The 18,520-nt window shown below is 33.7% G+C and overlaps 2 protein-coding genes across 2 annotated transcripts in view; one reads left to right on the top strand and one right to left on the bottom strand.

Annotated features, from left to right (window-relative positions):
• LOC105622829 (homeobox protein prophet of Pit-1) overlaps positions 1-7,491 on the top strand; it is a 25,321-nt gene extending 17,830 nt beyond the window's left edge. Inside the window, exons 4-6 of the mRNA XM_012204239.1 lie at positions 1,443-1,625; positions 5,190-5,289; positions 7,385-7,491. Coding sequence (XP_012059629.1) covers positions 1,443-1,625; positions 5,190-5,289; positions 7,385-7,491 — 390 coding nt within the window. The remainder of the gene's footprint in view (positions 1-1,442; positions 1,626-5,189; positions 5,290-7,384) is intronic.
• A 5,743-nt stretch (positions 7,492-13,234) lies between these two features.
• LOC105622827 (breast cancer metastasis-suppressor 1-like protein-A) lies at positions 13,235-14,086 on the bottom strand. The gene is made up of 2 exons (XM_012204238.1): positions 13,869-14,086; positions 13,235-13,709 (listed from the first exon to the last, which is right to left on the bottom strand). The coding sequence occupies exons 1-2, from the start codon at positions 14,084-14,086 to the stop codon at positions 13,235-13,237; spliced, it is 693 nt and encodes a 230-aa protein (XP_012059628.1).
• Positions 14,087-18,520: the final 4,434 nt, after the last annotated feature.

The following is an 18,520-nucleotide window of genomic DNA, read 5'->3' as shown; positions in this document are numbered from 1 at the left end:
ACGGTAAACGGGTAACGGTAAACGGTAACGTAAACGGTAACGGTTAACGGAGGTACGAGACGAAGAGAGAGANACGAGACGAGTAGAGAGAGAGAGAGANAGAGAGAGAGAGAGAAATATGAAGAGTTTGAGAGAGAACGAACCCGTTCGAGCCACCCCGGTTCGTGTCACCCACTTCTGTGGCGATGAGAGAGGGTGTACAGTAGAAATGTCGATAAAACGTGTCGGCCAATGAGCGAGCCCGATGTGACGTCACCACCACGGCATCGGCCAATCGGGTGGCGCCGGTGACGTCACCGGTGAGGGTGGAAACAACCCAACCCCGACCCGGGACGAGAAGCCGCAGGCTTTTCTCTTTCTGGGGAGGAGGGGGGGGCTGGAAAGAGGGGTCGGTTGGCAGGGCGGGGCGCGAGAGTGGAGATTGTCGGGGGTTACAGGAGGGACGGAGGAGGGAAAGAGAGAAGAGAACAGATGAGGGGAAGACCGAGGGGGAGTGAGGAAACGCGCGCCGGTGTGGATGCCGGGGTGAGTCGCCGGTGGCGGCTCAGGCAAGCCCCAATATGGGTTTACTAATCCCGCGAAACAATGGAAATTGCCCGATGCAAAATGGCGATAGGTAAACCGCCCCGGGTTGCTGGGTGAGGCCGGGGGGTAAACTTAGGATCCCGTTCGGGTAAAAGAAAAAAAAGAAGAGGGTGCTTTTCGGCCCAAGAGGTTTGTGTCCCTTCTTTGATCGACGAGAACCGTTAACTCGATGCTCTCAAATATTTCGTGTGTCTGTATTATACACCATTTTGTTAGCTTCTTGGTCGCCATTTTGTTACGAGCGAAAATAATTATTTTTACAAATGTTTCTGTATATCAAAAATTTTGCAGATTAATATATTTCGCGTAATAATATTTTTTAAAAGAAAATAAGACAGAATGATATATTTGAGATATTCTAGAACTAAAAAAGGAATGCGAGCTCTGTGAGCGCAAGATCGAAGAACTTTGATATGCTTCTATTCATTCCAATTCTGAACTATTTATATTGGCGAAGCTAAAAATATGCAGGAAGATTAATACATAGAACGCTATTTCAAAACTATTCTGTAAGCTCTAACTAAGCGATAGATGCTACAATTTGCATTGCGAAAGAATAAAAACGTAATTGTTCTCTTTCATAGATTATTTGTATTATATGAAATTGCATTGTCCTACCAGATACTAATATACTTAATTAAAATAGGATAATAATTAATGTTCAACCAAAGTTACATTGAATAATCGAAACAAGAATGATACAAACTTCGTTTGCACCATTAGTGCTTCGCAAACGATGTTGTATATCGCCCAGAGATCGAAATGATTATCTACATCGCAAATTATATCGCTTCGCTTAAACATCGTTAATATGTATTGCATCGCGTTTGTTTATGCCATTTCGTCTGTCTTCGTAGGTTTGGTTCCAGAACAGAAGAGCGAAATACCGGAAGCAGGAGAAGCAGCTGCAGAAAGCTCTGACACCAATTCCCGCCTGCCAAGGTGCCATGATGAGGAATATCTATCCTGGTGCTAGCAGAGGTTATCAACCCTACCCCCATCCTCACAACAGCATAAATGGCATAAATCGTTATCCCCAGGTGAGGCTCCCTTACGACGCGCAGGACGCTTCTGAAATTTCATTATTATCGATACCCGCCGCTTTGCACGCTCACCAATGCACTCAGCGCGAAGACACGTCTCCGATAATGGCAAGTAAATAATATAAACAAGAATTACAATTATGTCATCCTCGAGGTGTACATATCTGCTTGTTTCGCTACATAAATCTTCATATAAATGCGTGCAAATATATAACGTAAAAGAAAAACATTTTTTTTAATTCGAACACAAAAAGACGTTTCAAATACTTTGTTCGAATTTCGTGCATATTGATCAACAATATTATTATTTTTTTATATATTATCTACTATATTATTATATTATTTTCTAGAAAAATAGAGTAATAAAAAAATTACAATAAACTAATAGATCTTTTTGCAAAGTGACTCACTATCAATGCGCCATGTTTGATAGAAGCACAGCTATAGAATATCAGAAAATTAAAAGATTTCGGGACAATCATAGATTCGGTCATCGTTTCGAAGGTTTCACATATCGGGAATGAATTCGATGCGTTTCTCGTTAATGATTTTAACCGAGGTATTAAATTGGAGTGCACCTGAGCGTACGTCCGGCGCATCGCTATCGGTCGATATAGCTAAATTGCATTTCGGCTGATTAGTTGGGTCGGCCGGATTACCGAATGCCTACCTGCTTTAATTGAGCCGATAATTCAAGCGTGTTTCGGTTTCCCTCCGAAAAAAAGAAAGAGACTTATTATAGTTTATATTATAGTTACCCTTTTTTTTTCAACACTCAAGCTTGATCCATTAATAAATGGCTTGTTGAAGACGTCTAAGACGGCAATTCACAAAATTTTTCCACCGAGCAATGTGTTTGTATGTTTTCTTGTTAAAGGTTTCAAATTCGTAATAACAATATGCTGAGTGAAATTAAATCGCATCTGAAGCAAAGAAAACTAATAATTATTCTATAATTAATAATTCTACAATTATCATTTAATAATTAATAAGTAAAAGCAACGATGAAAAGCGTTAGATACAAGGAAAGAACGATTTCGTTTATCAATTAAAATTAAATATTACAACTCAGGCTCCAATAAATACAAATTCAGAAATTAAAGAAATTAAGAGAAGGCTCTATTCGAGCCAAGTGGATATCATGTGCTATTAAAAATTACATTCAATTCCTAATTTTAAAAATTAAATGTTTCAAATTAATGGGGTCATATTCCAATTAATGGGGTCATATTCAGTGATAAAAATTCTTTTACAAATTGGAACTCCAATACATAAAATCGCTATACGATTTTTCTTCAAAATTTACATTCAATAGTCATTATATATTGAATTATAACATAATTGTAATCTTACATCTTATGCGTTGTAGATATGTTTAGATCTTCTATAGTCTCACGGAACAATATTCCTTCCCCAGTTATTAATCTGTGATGATCATAGAGTTATGTGACTGCTTTCTGTGCTAAAGATCTGGATTCAAATCCACCCAGGACATACATATTAGATTTTATTTGATCGTCTCTCGGAAAACAATAGTAAACCACTGATAGTATCTTTGCCATAACAACCTCTTTTAAGGCCGTCCAGATACAACGTTAAAAATTGTAGGCCTCATGTTACATCAAAGGATATATGTACAAGAGGTCATCACGTCTTTGATCGATGTCTGAGAATTATATAAGACATAGCCATATAAAATAAATGTATACGTACATACATATCTAAAAGGCATAGAGGGTAAAGAAATAATCGAAGAATTATTTATTAAACTCCTAGGGGAAACAATGATTGTTCCCACTAGAAATTCTAGTGAGAAGTTCTGTGTCTTAGAAAAGGTTGTTATGACGAAGATACTCTCGATGATTTGCCATTGACTTCCGAGAGATTTTGACGATCAAATAAAATCTGATATGTATGTTCTAGCTGGATTTGAATCCAAATCTGATCCAACTTGTAATAATTCTAAAATTGTAGTTTTTATTGTATATTTATATCACTGAAAATGGCCACATTAAATACGTTGAAATGTATGATTTTTAAAATTATGAATTGAATGTAATTTTTAAGAACATGACACAACTTGGCTTCGATAACCTTCTTTTAATTTCTTTAATTTCTGGTTTTGTTTATCTAAAAACTTACAGTTACAGATACAGAAAATAAATTTGGTTTGAACTACAAAATAATATACAGGGTATTTGGAATTTAAATGTCAAATGTCTTTGAGAACGTATAAAAGATCAATAAAATTAAGAAAAAAAGTCATGTAGAGATATGCTCGTTTTTGCTTCGTTTTGAAGAAAATTGCAAAAAACATAGTTGTCTAGAACTTCGTTCTCGCACTGCCTCTGAAGTATTATCGTGCTGAAATCGTGCATGAAACAATAATAATAATTCCGTTTTCAGATAAAAACTTTTTTATTTGTTTACATTTCTTCTGTAAATTCGTCAGTTACTCGTCAGAAGTTATTGAGTGAATTATTCCTTCAATATGTCGCGTTCTAACGTTGAATGGTTTTCGTGTATAGCTTCTTCGACAAGAGGTCAACATTTTGAACAATATCTATATTAAGCAAGTGAATACATACAATGTGAATAAATAATAAGAAAGTACAAAAATAAAAACTACATTTTATCTTTTTTTGCTATTTTTTCCAAAACAAAATAAAAACGAATATATCTGTACAACACTTATTTTCTTAGTTTATCGATCCCCTACATGTTCCCAAAGTTTTGACATTTAAATTCCAAACATTCTGTACATATAGAACACTCAAACTGATTATTAAAATTTTTTTGTAGTATTGATCATCATACTTGAGTTTTCTATATAATTATTTTGATGATCCAATAAAATTATTCTTAGATCCAATTCATTTATCTAAATTTTCAGATACCCTACTAACAAACGCGTTCTTTTCGTGTAAAGTAAATTTTACCATCGCATAATTCTTTTTATGATTTAGACGATCCTTTCATTCCTACCTTCGTCGGGAATTGTACTTAATAATCATGATATCACCGTAGAATCACGTAACACGTTGGAAAATTGATTACGACCAGGAAATAGATACCGCGACGCATTATTAATTTCCATCAGTTCCGAACGTATTACACGGTTAATTTTTATAATGAAACCACCCGTCGCATTCGATTTTGCGTTTGCCACCGTCGACAAGTGGAAACGTAAGAGTGGTTTCTAGCCGATAATTATGTTTCATACACGTTAATTACCACATTACTTTCCTCTCGTTGTTCCAACTCGGCCGCTCAAACCACGCGGGTAACTCCGTAATCTCATTGATATATCGCGGAATCCATTTTCGCTCATTCGCTCATTTTACGCTTGCGGAAATTAATTACACGTGACATTAACACTGCATCTTCTTTCCCTCCTTCTCCTATTCCTTCTTAAACATGACAGATTTTATAGAATGCAATTAATATACTGACCGATTAAAAAAGATATCACGTATCGCAGGATGCGGTAAATCGTGGTCAATCTCCAGAATCGCGGATTGGATTATCAATGTCGTTAATCGTGATGAATAAATGTTTCAGATGGGCACGACGTCTTATCCGAGCATGACTCAGCCGTTCTCCATGTCGCATTCAGCGTCGAATATGTCGGCCGTCACCGGCATGCGACAAGATGCAATGGGTAAGTCATAAATAATGCAACGCCAGCGCTTTGGGTGTGTGTAAAATGAGTACGGCGATGAATGGCTCGTGAGCGCGGTTGCGCTCTCATTTGGGTCAAGGATTATGCAAATGTCCTTAATCTCACAAATATTCTTGATATCCTTACGTTTGAATAACCGATTTCACTTTTTCGTGAGGTGTCAATTTTCACGAGGTTTCTCACATTGCGTTTCAAATGCGATCTCTAAAATTTGTTATCGTAATCTTTCTAGAATGAAAAGCCACCATAGTGGCTGAAACAATGCCATATTTTAACAATGCCAAGGAAATACAATGAACAATAAAACTTACTCAAGGAAAAGCTGTAAGATTAAAAAGATAGATTTCTAACCTATAAAAGTTAATAGCTGTGATATTTTAATGGCTTACTTATCTTTAAATTGAATTATGAAAATAGCCTTAATTAAAAATCTAATTTGAAAGATATATTACATTGCTCATGACAAGTAATAAGCTAATTTTACTGGAAGAGTAAAATGAAAGGAAGTCAATTTATATAATGTATCTTATAATATTTAATCATTAAAATTTAAGAAAGAGCAATATTTTAATAAATTAATGTAATGTTTATTTAACAATTATAATATTTATAATTGTCAATACTATAATTTATAATATTATAATTGTTAAATAATTATATTTAACAAATTATGATATTTAATGAGAGAAATGTTGCTGTACTGAGAAAAATTTCTGATTGAAAATAAACGAATCAGAAGATTCCAATCTTGTTATCTAATTAGAATTATAATAGATCAACTAGAAAATTCTAATTTTTCCATTTTCAAGAATTACAGTTAAAGTAAGACTCCTTTTTCTATGTACAATTTTCTAAATTTTAATTTTTTAAGTATAATGAAGTATAATGAAGTATATCATAAATAAACATTGACGTTAATTAACCTTCGTGTTAATTAACAATTATTACAATAATACTACAAAGTCCTACAATTGTGTTGATTGCACATACATATTTAAGTATTTTATATACATTTTGAATATTATTTTTCGACCATCGCGCACGTCATTTCCTCCCTCACGAGATCATGCGAACAATGGAATGAACATAAACTAATTTCTTTGGCCTCATTCTCTTGTCCAGTATCTCACGACGACTTTCTGCATCGTCTTCGGACGCTGACCCAGCGTTATCGAATGACTTCGCAAAAATCCGGAGCGGAAATGGCGCGAATCCGACGCTCGTGCACAAGAGCGAGAGAGCATCGCGCGTTCTCCCAGCCTCTAAGACGTTCTCTCCATTTCCGCCCCAGCGCCGTCTTACACCATTTCCGGCGCGAGATGGAATATCGCTTTTAAATCGAATCAAGACTATTCGCGAATTGCCTCGCCCGTCGGGGGTTGCACGGTGCAAGCAAGCGATTGCTGTACGAGTGTGCGGCCTCTCCGCGCTCGCAATCCCGTTGCCTCTCCTTAACGATTTAACGCCTCTCTCTTTAACGTCTTAATGCGATAACAAATCGACCGATTAGCGGAGACTCGATAAAGCACCGCGGAAAGTCAGTTAAATCGAATCACTCCAGGATTCTTTCGGGATAGAAAAGAAATTCAGCTTCTCCGCGTTGAGTGACGTCCGACTTTGATTTATCGGGTTAGTAGTATCATGTGGATTCCTACCAATTAAAGTTAACGTTAATGATCTCATACTATTGAAAAACGGAAAGGACAGTTTTGCTAGTATCTAGAAATTTAGCTATATACAAATCCGAAAATAATCTTATTTGGACTATCAAAATAATTATGTAGGACGTTTAAACTAGTTGCTAATTTCATTTTTTTTAAATATTGTTATTAATGTTTGAACATTTTATATAAATTTTATATAAAATAAATTTAATAACCAATAAAATTATTTTCAGATTCGTATCTTCATATACTTTCAGAATATTTTTAGAATACTTCATATACTAAATGTTTAAATACTTCAATAGAACTGTTCTTTCTATGCATGTAACTCACAGATTGACTAAAGAGAGGGAGAATAGTTTATCAGGCGAATAGTTTGTTTAAAAATTCCGTCTTTTTTCCTGTTTCAGGAATGTCAGCGGAGGACGAGTGGTACAACAAGAGCATCTCAGCCCTGAGAATGAACACAGCCCACCACCCGAATCTGGCCGCACCAATGTTACAATATCAGACATAATTGTAAACGGAGGCGAGAGGGCAACTCGAGGGTCTCATTAGGAATCCGATGACGTATCTATGATCAAGTCGATCGATGGAAGAAAAAAACCGAGAGCAAAATGACGAACCCGACGGAGCCCTATCGACGTTTTGCCGTTTCGCAGAAAGAAGAAAAAAAAGAAATGAGAGAAAGGGAAACAGAATCGTGGATCGATTTGCATTATCGCTAATCGGCTTACGCAGCCGCGTCGACATCCTAATTTCGTGACGCATTCTCGCATCTCGCTTGCAGCAAGCAAGCTCGATTTGCAATGGCATACACATGTCGCGAGGCATATACGCGCGAAAAGCTCTTAATCCGATCACGTTCTCGTGTTTCATCGTCGTTTGGACAGGCCGAATGTAAGTTCGAGCACGACGTTAAGAATGTGTGCGATAACGAAATAATGGGACTGTGCGTTTATCTCGAACGTTTATTCGGAACGTGAATTTCTAAAATTCAACAACGTTGAATTCTGAAAATTCAACAACGTGCGATTATCGCGCGCGTGTGAAATATCGTGTTGCAAAATATCAATTGGCACACATAGAACTTCGTAATTTTTTGTGTAATTTCTGCGACTTACGATTCATTACGATCGACGTACAGATTGTCTCTGGTATCGCGTATTTCCTTTCTCGATTGGCAAATCCTCTCACTAAACATTTGCAAGACAAATTTTTTACATCAATTTTGAAACAGAATGTTATCAAAGGGAAGCCTATCAATGAAGTTAAGATTAAGAAAAACATCCAAATATTTCAACAATATTTTCATTAAATTAAAGTTTTCATTAAATTAAATTAAATTTTTAAATTACATTTTAATTAAATTGAATTTTACAGCTTAATTTTGCTGTTCTTTAAAAGTTATTATTATTTGATGAAATGGTTGTAAATAAAAAAGTATGTATCATGAACGAAGATTGAATTAAGCTAGTTTGGAAGCTAGTTTGAAACTCATGTCACGTTACATATTGAAGATTAAAGATTATGAAAAAATGAAGATTGAAATCCAGTCAATCAGAACAAAATGGAATAAAATTAAAATTATCTGACTGGTCTAATCTCTATTAATAATTCTAATCTTTAATTCGCAATCCTTGCGTAATATGATGACACGTGCTTAATGAGAGGCATTGTGCTAACAAAAAAGCCATTTAAATTTGGCTGTGTGAGAATTTGAATGTTTCCACAGATATACACTTAAAGAAAGCGTAATCATCTTCTTTTTTTATTGTGTGCAGGAGAAAATACGCAGTGTCTGAGACACCCTACGTTTTCGATTTGTAAACAGCGAAGAGTATCCTGCAATTAATAGCGTGTACAGAGACGTAGAGCTCGTTTGCCGCGAGATCGTCGTGTATTTTCTACGTGTAGCCGTTTCTTTTCCCCGCGTCTGGTTCCTTTCGTTCGAGAGACGCGTCGCACCGCACATAACGCGTTCACATGCGCGACATTCCGTTAATCTTCTAACAACGATACGTGCCACACCTTCGTTAATTGGCGAAAGAGGGAGGGCAGAGGACGGTACTGTACATAAATTGGTAAAAGAGAAGAGATATAGATACATAGAGATTGCGTAATCGGCAGATACTCTAGCATATGCGATTTTTCAATGTCCTTTTAAAAGTGTAAGCATACCCTTAGTGAATGATATTAGGCATTGATTTGTGTGCTTATGTTGACCACGATTTTGGATAATCAAGAAGGGAGAATGGGGGGAAGAATATATTGGAGGGGGATGATAGTATCTGACAGTGTTTTGCGTTCGAAATTTGAGGGGCGCCAGGGTTTCCTCGTCGCGACGAGCGAATCGTCGAAACTCATCCTTTTGTGTGGATCAGATGCCGTCGCACATCGATATAGGGATGCATTGCATTATCTTAAAAAATAAAAAAAAAATTATCACACGGAAAGAACGATTTTGTTGAAGTATTTAAACATTTAAACATAGCTAAATACAGATGTGAAAATAATTTTATTGAAACATTAAAATAATTACGTAGGAATCAAGCAATATTGCAAAAGTTTGGACATTCTAGCGACAAGTTTTTTTGAGCGTTTACATAATTATTGTAATGGTCCAACAAAATTATTTTCACATCGGTATCTAGCTAAATTTTTAGATATTTCAACAAAATCAACCTTTTTATATAGAAAACACAAACGATGATTTTACGTTTTACGAACTAAAATTAATGGAAAAAAATAAAATTATTGAAGATACATGATGACATCGGAACAAGTATTAACGCGAAAAAAAAAAATTTTGCTGAAGTATCTAAAAATTTAGCTAGATACAGATCTGAAAATAATTATGTAGGACGCTTAAACTGATTGCTAGAATGTTAAAACCTTTTGCAGTATTGTCATAAAGCTTAATAATTATTTGGATAAACTAACAAAACTATTTTCAAATCTGATCTAGCTAAATTTTTAAATACTTTTGCAAAATCGTTCCGAGTAGCATTCTTTATATTTTTAGATTCAAGTCAATTTTACGGAAATGCGATGTGGAAATACTAGTAATCCATTAAACATAATATAACAGTAATATTACATCAGTATTGAAATTTTCTATTCAACAATGTACCTGTGTACGTGTGTTTAGTAGAAAATTATAATATTGATTACATTTACATGGCACTCTTAATCGGATTTAGTAATATCCGTAGTTATGAAACAATTATAGTTATTCCTGTGAAGAATGAAATGAATATAATTGGCCATTTTCATATCTACAATGTAGGGATGTTATTAAACTCGACCAAGAATGCCATGTAAATGTAGTCATTGATATAATGTTACCAATATAACGTTAATATTGTGTTTAGTAGGAAGACATTTAGACTTGTCCGACAGACTTTATGCTAAATTGCTAAACAGTTCATGTAAATTTGTGTGCGACGGCTTATGTACCGATTTCATATTAAGAAAGTCTCCGACATCGTAATGTCAGACTTACAAAACGTGATTACAAGGTGATTGAATTCGTTAAGCGAAAAAACGAGATTTCGACTTTGCTCATCATTTTTCGTGAGTGTCGATCGTCAGGAGGTATGTCGGCATCTTGAACCTTGGATAAATAAGGCGTAAATTTTATTGCACCGCAAATCGTGCGAAAAATCTTATCGAGAGGTCGGTGCCTGGACAAACGCACACAGGCCTATAATTACGAAAGCCACAAAGCCAATAGAGTTTTAATGAGAAAGATGGAGATCACACTCTGTCTCATCCATATCCAGGATTAAATATGTAATTATCACTAACAGATCGTATCGTGTAACAATAATGTTGTCCTCGTAATAGTCAAACCGATTGCATCAACAGGCGAATGATTCCAGGTCGAACGATTGCCCGATATCGCATGGAATGGCCAAACGACTATGTATTATCAATGAGGTAATTTGCGAATATTCACGCAATGAAAATCGGATCGTCGATGAGACGGTTGCCGAACGTACATTATTCACTCTGTTGCCGCAAACCGGTTAATTATTGCGATCGTTCGTCGTCCGGATGCTTTCCCATGTAAAAGCAGAATCGGAGCTTTCGTCGCTTTAACCGTTTGCACTTCGAGCTTCCGGCTCGATAAAATCTTATATTAATTCCGTTATACTCTTATCACATTTACAGGTACGTAAATAGGAATTGCGCTTTATATAGCTTCTTACGAGGAAAGGAAGCTATTGAGCGAAGCTATCATTCTGTTAACGTTTTATTCGATTTTGAGAAATATACTACAAACTTTTTCGTAATAAATACATATAAATATCCACTTACCTCAATATTGAATAATTCCGCGAAGACATCAGGGATTTTGCAATGGACACATGCGGGGCGCAAACGGTTAATAACGCGCGACTCGCGACTTCTCCCTGGCGCCTTTCAATAAATATTCGGAGTCTGTCCAGTCAACAATCGTCTATATTGGTGTCATTTTTCGATAACTGTCTAATCAATATATCGAAGTCGAGGATGAAGCTGCAGGTGACTGCGCATTGTTTTCGTGTAGTTTCGCTGCGACCTTATTATTACCGCTCGCGGCATTCCACGAGAAATGTTCCTAAAAAGTTTGTAACATATCGTACACGATACACTTAATATATACACAGATATACATACACACACATACATACAAAGTACACGTACAAATACATACAAGATGTGCATGGACACGTACGCGTCCAACACACGAAATTACACGCGTCACGTTGTGTTGAGAGGGCAAGATTAAAAATTAAGTGGAAATGCATACCGGACGAGCGTAACATAGTTTTAAGCAAGGGTCACGTATTGTACGTATGTGTTGTACATAGCCTAAATAAAAATTACATTTAAAATTACCCTCCTCTCTCCCTCTTAATCTCTTCTTTCTTCCTAATTATTCGAACGATGCAACTTAATCACATCTACGTCGGGATGCAGATTCAAAAATTATGTTGAAATTTCATATTATTGAGCTGGATGAAACTTTGCCGAATGTTACACTAAAAGAAGCTGTTTCATTACTCTAATTTTGAAATGGCATATTAACAAAAATTAGAACAAATGAATGTACCAAAATAAAATTATAGAACTCCGTATAGCTGCTTGATTTTTGTTGTTATTATTACAGGTTCCATTGACAGGAGTTTAGGACTAAATCAATTTCACATTGTATTAATGTAAAACTGTTAGAATTGCTGGAAACGATGTTAACACATAATTTGCTGGATATACTACTGTAAAAAATTAAAATGCACTTTATTTATAATACAATAATTTTTTCGCTCATGAATCTTTTTTTCAGTCATTGTGTTACACTACTAATAATAATGTCACACAAAAATTTTACTATATTTCTAAATCATCTATTTCGAACTAAAATAATGAGATATATTTAAACAGTATATAATAATAAAATATATTTATACAATTCTTCTTTACATTCGCTTTGAGCAAACAAAGCACGCTTAAACAAAATTCTAATACAACATTACAATATGGATAAGATTTTGTTATGACATTACATGTCACGGTTATTTGTTCCAAGCACGGAATATTAGAATAAAAACTTTTTTCCGACTAGATCGTAAACGAAGAAAATTATGAAATCATTTTTCAATTGCAACGATTTGGAGACATCGAATATTTTAGTTCATTAAGAAGATGATAAAAGAAGCATAGATATCCATTTAAATATAAAAGAAAGTAGAAAGAATAAAGAGTTTATGCTTCTCTTATTTCTTTAAGATATTAGGGAGATGGAAAAATATAAAGTAAATATGATAATAGAATTGCAGAAATAGAGACTTTTGAAATAAATGAAAATAAGGAGAAGATAATGTCCATATATCGAATATAAAAACCAGTTATTTGAATAATATAATTGTTTGGCTTATGATGTAAATTTTCGTATTAATTGAAACTAATGTAGACAATACCCGTTTTTTTCAAAATTATGAATTTGTTTCTTCCGATGACACAAGTGTAAATAATTTTCCTGCACTAGTGTACCACAGAAGTACGACTCGGCGAATAGGATATTTTAATTCGGTAATTATTTAGATTAATAAATAATTACTCTTACTTTTTATCAAGGCACAGATACTTAATAGATGTCAGTTGTTGGTCTAATTTTAGAACATTTCCGGTTGGACGAAATTCCTGTTCATATCAAAGATGGGCGCGTCATGTAAGGAAATTTCAACAGTTCTTCAACGTATTCAAAACATAATTTACATTATTTCCGCTTTCCGACTACTTAGACTTTTTTTTATTAATGCCCAATCTTCCAATATATCCGCGTCGTTGAGCATATAAACGATATAAGGACCTGCGACAGAAACTGCTCGTCTTCTCTCTGAATGATTCCTACGTCTTCTACCGGTTGTATTAAGCCATAAATCCGCATGTATATCTACGTTATTCCTATCTTCCTCTAAACGACGAATCTTTTCTTGTAGATCATTATGAATACAATCCCAGACTAAGCCTTTCTCACTTTCAAAATTTTGAAAAGCGGCCAATTCTTCTGCTAGAAATTTATTCTGGATATTTTGTAATCTGTATTGCTTTAATATTCCAGCCACTTCTGTTTTCGTTTTCATATTTTCCTTCAGTCGCTCCAGTGGTATTAGATATTCCTCAGATTTTCCAACACGAACTTCACCGAGCTTTGTGTCCACTTGTGTAATTCTTTCTCGATATAATCTAAAATAAATGATATTTGTTAAAACACATATTCATATGTATTTCTTTAAAAAATATTATTCTTTAATGTTTCTTTAATAAAATTCCTTTAATAAAAAAAATGTTATCAGAGTATAATATATAAAAAAGCTAAATATATAATATGTGTATATTACTTACTGTTCCTTGAGTAAGGTAAATTGTCTTTCCAAATCCAACAAATTGTCCATACATTCATTGCGTCTCCTTTCACATTCGTCTTCGTCCATTTCTGATGAATCATCGCTATCAGTATGTTCTGGACTACTGTCACATGACCCAGAACTCTGGTTACTTTCGTTACTGTCATGGGACATCTCTTCCCCTTCACCTTCTGATTCATCTTTAACGCTTGGCATTTGTACTATAAATAAAAAGTTCGTTTACTTAGCAAAAAGTATTTAATTCATAAGTATTTAATTCATAATGGAAATGCATATTTTTTATTTTAAAGAAACACGAGTCCTCAGAATTCATAAAAATTTGTTGTTATTAATTTCAGAAAGTTTTGAAATTTTCAACTATATAAAAAATTATAATACTTAAATTGGCATATTATACAATAATTAGCCTGTATAAATATAGAACAAAACTGTAAATAATAAAATTGTGAAACAAAATTATTTCATATCAACGCTGTTTTAAAAATTGTTTAAAAATTAGGAAAATATCCCAGGATTATCAGAATCTATATATTTCAATTATGAGTTAAATAAGGCATTTAATTGATAGATGTTTAGAAAAAATTTTGAGAGAATCTCTCTGGATTCTGAGTTTGCGATGAAAACGTAAATAAGGTTTAAATAAGGTAAAAAATATGATCGATCTTCTATATCATAATCTTAGATCTTATCATTATCTTTTCAAGTTTTCGCACTTGTTTTACATACTAAAGGTATTTCCACATTGGAAGATAAATATATTTTAAATTTAAACAAATGTCCGGATAGATAAGAATTAAGAAAATTCATAACATAACCTACACAAAAACAATTAAGTTTATGTCCAATGTAATCGGAGTAAACGGAATTATCGTTCAGTATATCCAGTTTTTATAGGAAATAATGCTTCATTTTAACGTCATATATTTAATTACACACAATAGAATTATTCGCGCCCAATTAAACAATAGGTTAACTCCAAGGCATTTACTCCGAAGATAGAATCTAATGAAGCTTCGAGTTTTCAAAAAATATTTTATCCCATCTCACGAATATCTAAAGTCTAAATCGAGCGAAATTTTTACTGAAAGTATCAATACACTTACTTATGTGATGTTATACCTGATCGTCGATATAACTTTTCGATCTGTTTGTGACTTGATCCGGCAGACGCTGACAGCTGGCACTGGTAGACGCGCGCCACACAATGATAGAACATTCTTGTGCTCCTCATACCAATGGCATAACACGGAAAAAGAACGCTAGATTGAAATGTTTGCAGCTTATCTTATTCGGCTTTTATTACATTTTCTGCATTCAATGTAAAACAAATGTATCAGCATTGTAAAAAATTATTAAAAAAATATATTTTCTTTCTTTTGTTCAAGATACACAGGTTATCTGCAGAGAAAACTTAAGAAAATGGCTAGTTCTACATTTTGCCTGTAGATGACGCTAAGATTACAAAATGGTGGAAATCAAAGAATGATTTTTTTTATTTTCCCTGGTTTACCCTCTGATGATAAACTGATTAGTTTTCAATTAATTTAATTAATTATTAATTTATTAAGTAATATTTTTTACAATACTTTTGTTAAGAAGATATCATTTTTTTTAAACAGGATATTATATATAATTTTTTGGATGTAACAAAATTTGAATCTTCTGAATTTCTTCTAATTTATATTCATGAAAAGCTATAATAATCGGATAACATATTCTAAATATATCTAAAAATTTTGCTATAAACATTTGTGGCAATTGAATTAATCATTTATTATATTAATCAGAGTTTAAAGTTCACCCCTATAAATTAAACCGAAATTAAAATTAATTTATATTGAAATAGACATTAATGCACAGACTTAATTCATTTCAATTTAGTTATTATTGCAATTTAAATAACAATAAAAAATATAGATAAAGGCATAAAATTTTCTTATTTTTATAAGAATAAATTCTTTTTTCTGTTGCACTAATGTAGCAAATGGTGTGCTACAGATTGCTCGAGTTAGATTGAAAAAGAATATAATTAAGATAAATTAAAAGATTTAAAACATATGAAATTAAAATTATGATTTAAAATTATTTTACTTACTGGAAAAATTGGGAAAAGCGGAAAAACTCTGTATGTCCCACGGGAGGATCGTAATATATATAGATATATATTATATATATTTTGATATATAATACTCCATCGGATACAATAATACATCTGGATCTGTATGGAACAAACAGTTAGACAATGCAACATTCGCATAACTGCAAGGTATACTAGCAATTTTTTTATATCTCATATATATTCATATAATAATATATATTTCTCTCTCGTGTGTGCTTTCTGCGCGTTTCATGAAGACTTTCGGTTAGATAGGTCTTTCGATTTCTGCGAGAAAAGAAGGTACAACTCGTTTTGTGCATTTTGTTCCGTACGAAATATTTTTTTTTGTTTTACAGTATTCTCCGTTTTTTTTCGTTTTTTTTCCCTTTCTTGTTATATCGCTTAAACCCCGCCGCACGCGGGACATGATGCAGTTGTGATCGCACATTACTTTGCTTCCTAGTAGCCCTTAAATCTTTAGGATAAAGTGTAAAATGCCCAGAGTGTTCTTCGAGGACGCGACCAGGTCGACAAATGTCTCTATTTACCCATACGTGATCGATCTCGAGATTCTCGATGAGAAACGTGAGAGGAAAGATACCAAAATTATTTTCGTAGAAAATCTCTCTGCGCGATGTCGATTTCATATTTATTCTCACAAGATTATTTTCTTGTCGGATAATATAAATTATATCCTTTGATTCGTCCCAATTCTTCCTCGTTCATTTTTTTTCTCATTCATCGTTGTAAATATATACTCTTCTGCCAATTTCCCCTTCCCTTGCTTTATCGCTGAGAGCTATCGCCCGATTGCACCAGTTTGATACTCAAACGATCGATATTGTTTGCCACGAAATTCGACGCCCGACACGAGTCCTCAAGTTACACTTCGGTGACGAAGAAAGAATGAAAGGGCGCTCGATGTGGTCCGCGATCCTTCTCGTGCGGCGACGGCTTTACACGGACTCTTAATATTCATTTCATGCAACATTTATCGTGGCGCGATCGCGGTTCGCCGGGGAAAAGTCGCGGGCTCCAACGACTTTGTGATATCCCGCTGATATCGTGTAATAACTGAAATGCAAATCATCAGCGAGGTAAATGCACCATTGAATGACCGCTTAGGCATATCGCTTCAGCTCGATCTCTTTCTTTCTTTCGTTGAGTGAAAATAAAGTTATCGTCACACAGATCTTTCGAGATATGATTTCTCTCAAATATTTGATGTTTCATTGGATTTTACGCGTGAAAATAATTTGGAATTTATAACGAAAGATAGAAGAGATGAACTGACTTTGTAAGGAAATGAAAAAGTTCTAGTGAATGATTACTTTGATCTATCACACTAAAATCGAGGTAAGTATGTAACAGCCTTGGATTAATAGCACAAATGCGATGTTCAGATAAAATCAACATTCATTTTTTAATTAATAACATCGTATTAATTATTAATTTGATGGAACGTTTTGTGCTATTTTCAATTATGTCAACCCGCTCATTTTCTAAGAAAAAAATATTCCCCATATGATAATTAATAATATTATGTTTTTTCTTCCGGAAAAAATGTAATCGCTTTACTTTAAAGAGCTTTCTATAATAATTTTTATTACCTAAGTTTTAAGTTTTAAGCCGTAAGAAACTGTCTGAAACTAACTGATTACAGTTGAAAAGTGAGAAAAATCGTTTTGGTTAATTTTTTTTTTAAATAAAAATTTAGATAAGAAATGCCTAAAGATGAGCTAAAACACTAGATGTAAAATAATATTAATTGAATTTAATATATTAAATTTAACTATTGAATTTAATGTATTGAATTTAACTACTATAATTTAATGTATTAAATCTTAAAAACATTAAAAAATCGCGAAATTAATTTTGACTTACAAAGTTTTTATCAGTCGCATATAAATAAATAATTAATTATAACATAATCTACGAAATAAAATAATAAAAATAATAGTCACGCTAGTTATGATGTAAATATTCAGCGATTTTTTTTGGTTAATTTCTTACTTTGAAATTTAGGTAATAGTTTATCACAGAAAGCCCATCACGTAAAATAAACATGTATTCAGTGAACATCTATTGATCAATTATTCAATAATGAACATATCCTATAACGAATTGAAGAGAAAATTGAAATAAAACATTGCACTGAGAAAAAAATTGTTCGGACAAAAAATAGCTCCCCCTTGTACAGTAATATCATATCTAAAATTTATCCACGCAATTAACGTAATATACAAACATAATCGACTAGCTTGTTATATTAGTCATGTAATTTGTTGATCTATAATTTATTTGAGGTAAGATAATTTCGCCCATTCAAACAATTTCTTTTTTTCTCAGTGTAGGATAATCACGACGAAGGTTTACGAACCTCGGTGACGATAGGATGTCGCGAACCGCGGAAGCGCTAATTACCTTACCTAATTTGTTGATCGATTTTAATTCTCGGTGAGAGTAAGAGTGCGCACACATCGTTCGTCGTGATCACGACATTCACTTGATCTCGTGTCTCGCGATGTTAC

This window comes from Atta cephalotes (assembly GCF_000143395.1).
Source record: "Atta cephalotes unplaced genomic scaffold scaffold00049, whole genome shotgun sequence".
Taxonomy (NCBI): Eukaryota; Metazoa; Arthropoda; class Insecta; order Hymenoptera; family Formicidae; genus Atta; species Atta cephalotes.
The sequence above is the reverse complement of the archived record's forward strand: the minus strand, read 5'-3'. Positions and strand labels throughout refer to the sequence as shown.

What these genes read in the sequence shown, in the direction of transcription:
- LOC105622827 (XM_012204238.1), bottom strand. Translation starts at nt 14,086, where the DNA reads ATGCCAAGCGTTAAAGATGAATCAGAAGGTGAAGGGGAAGAGATGTCC. An exon ending in TTTACCTTACTCAAGGAACA is followed by an intron (nt 13,710 to 13,868) that starts GTAAGTAATATA and finishes CATTTATTTTAG; the next exon opens with ATTATATCGAGAAAGAATTA.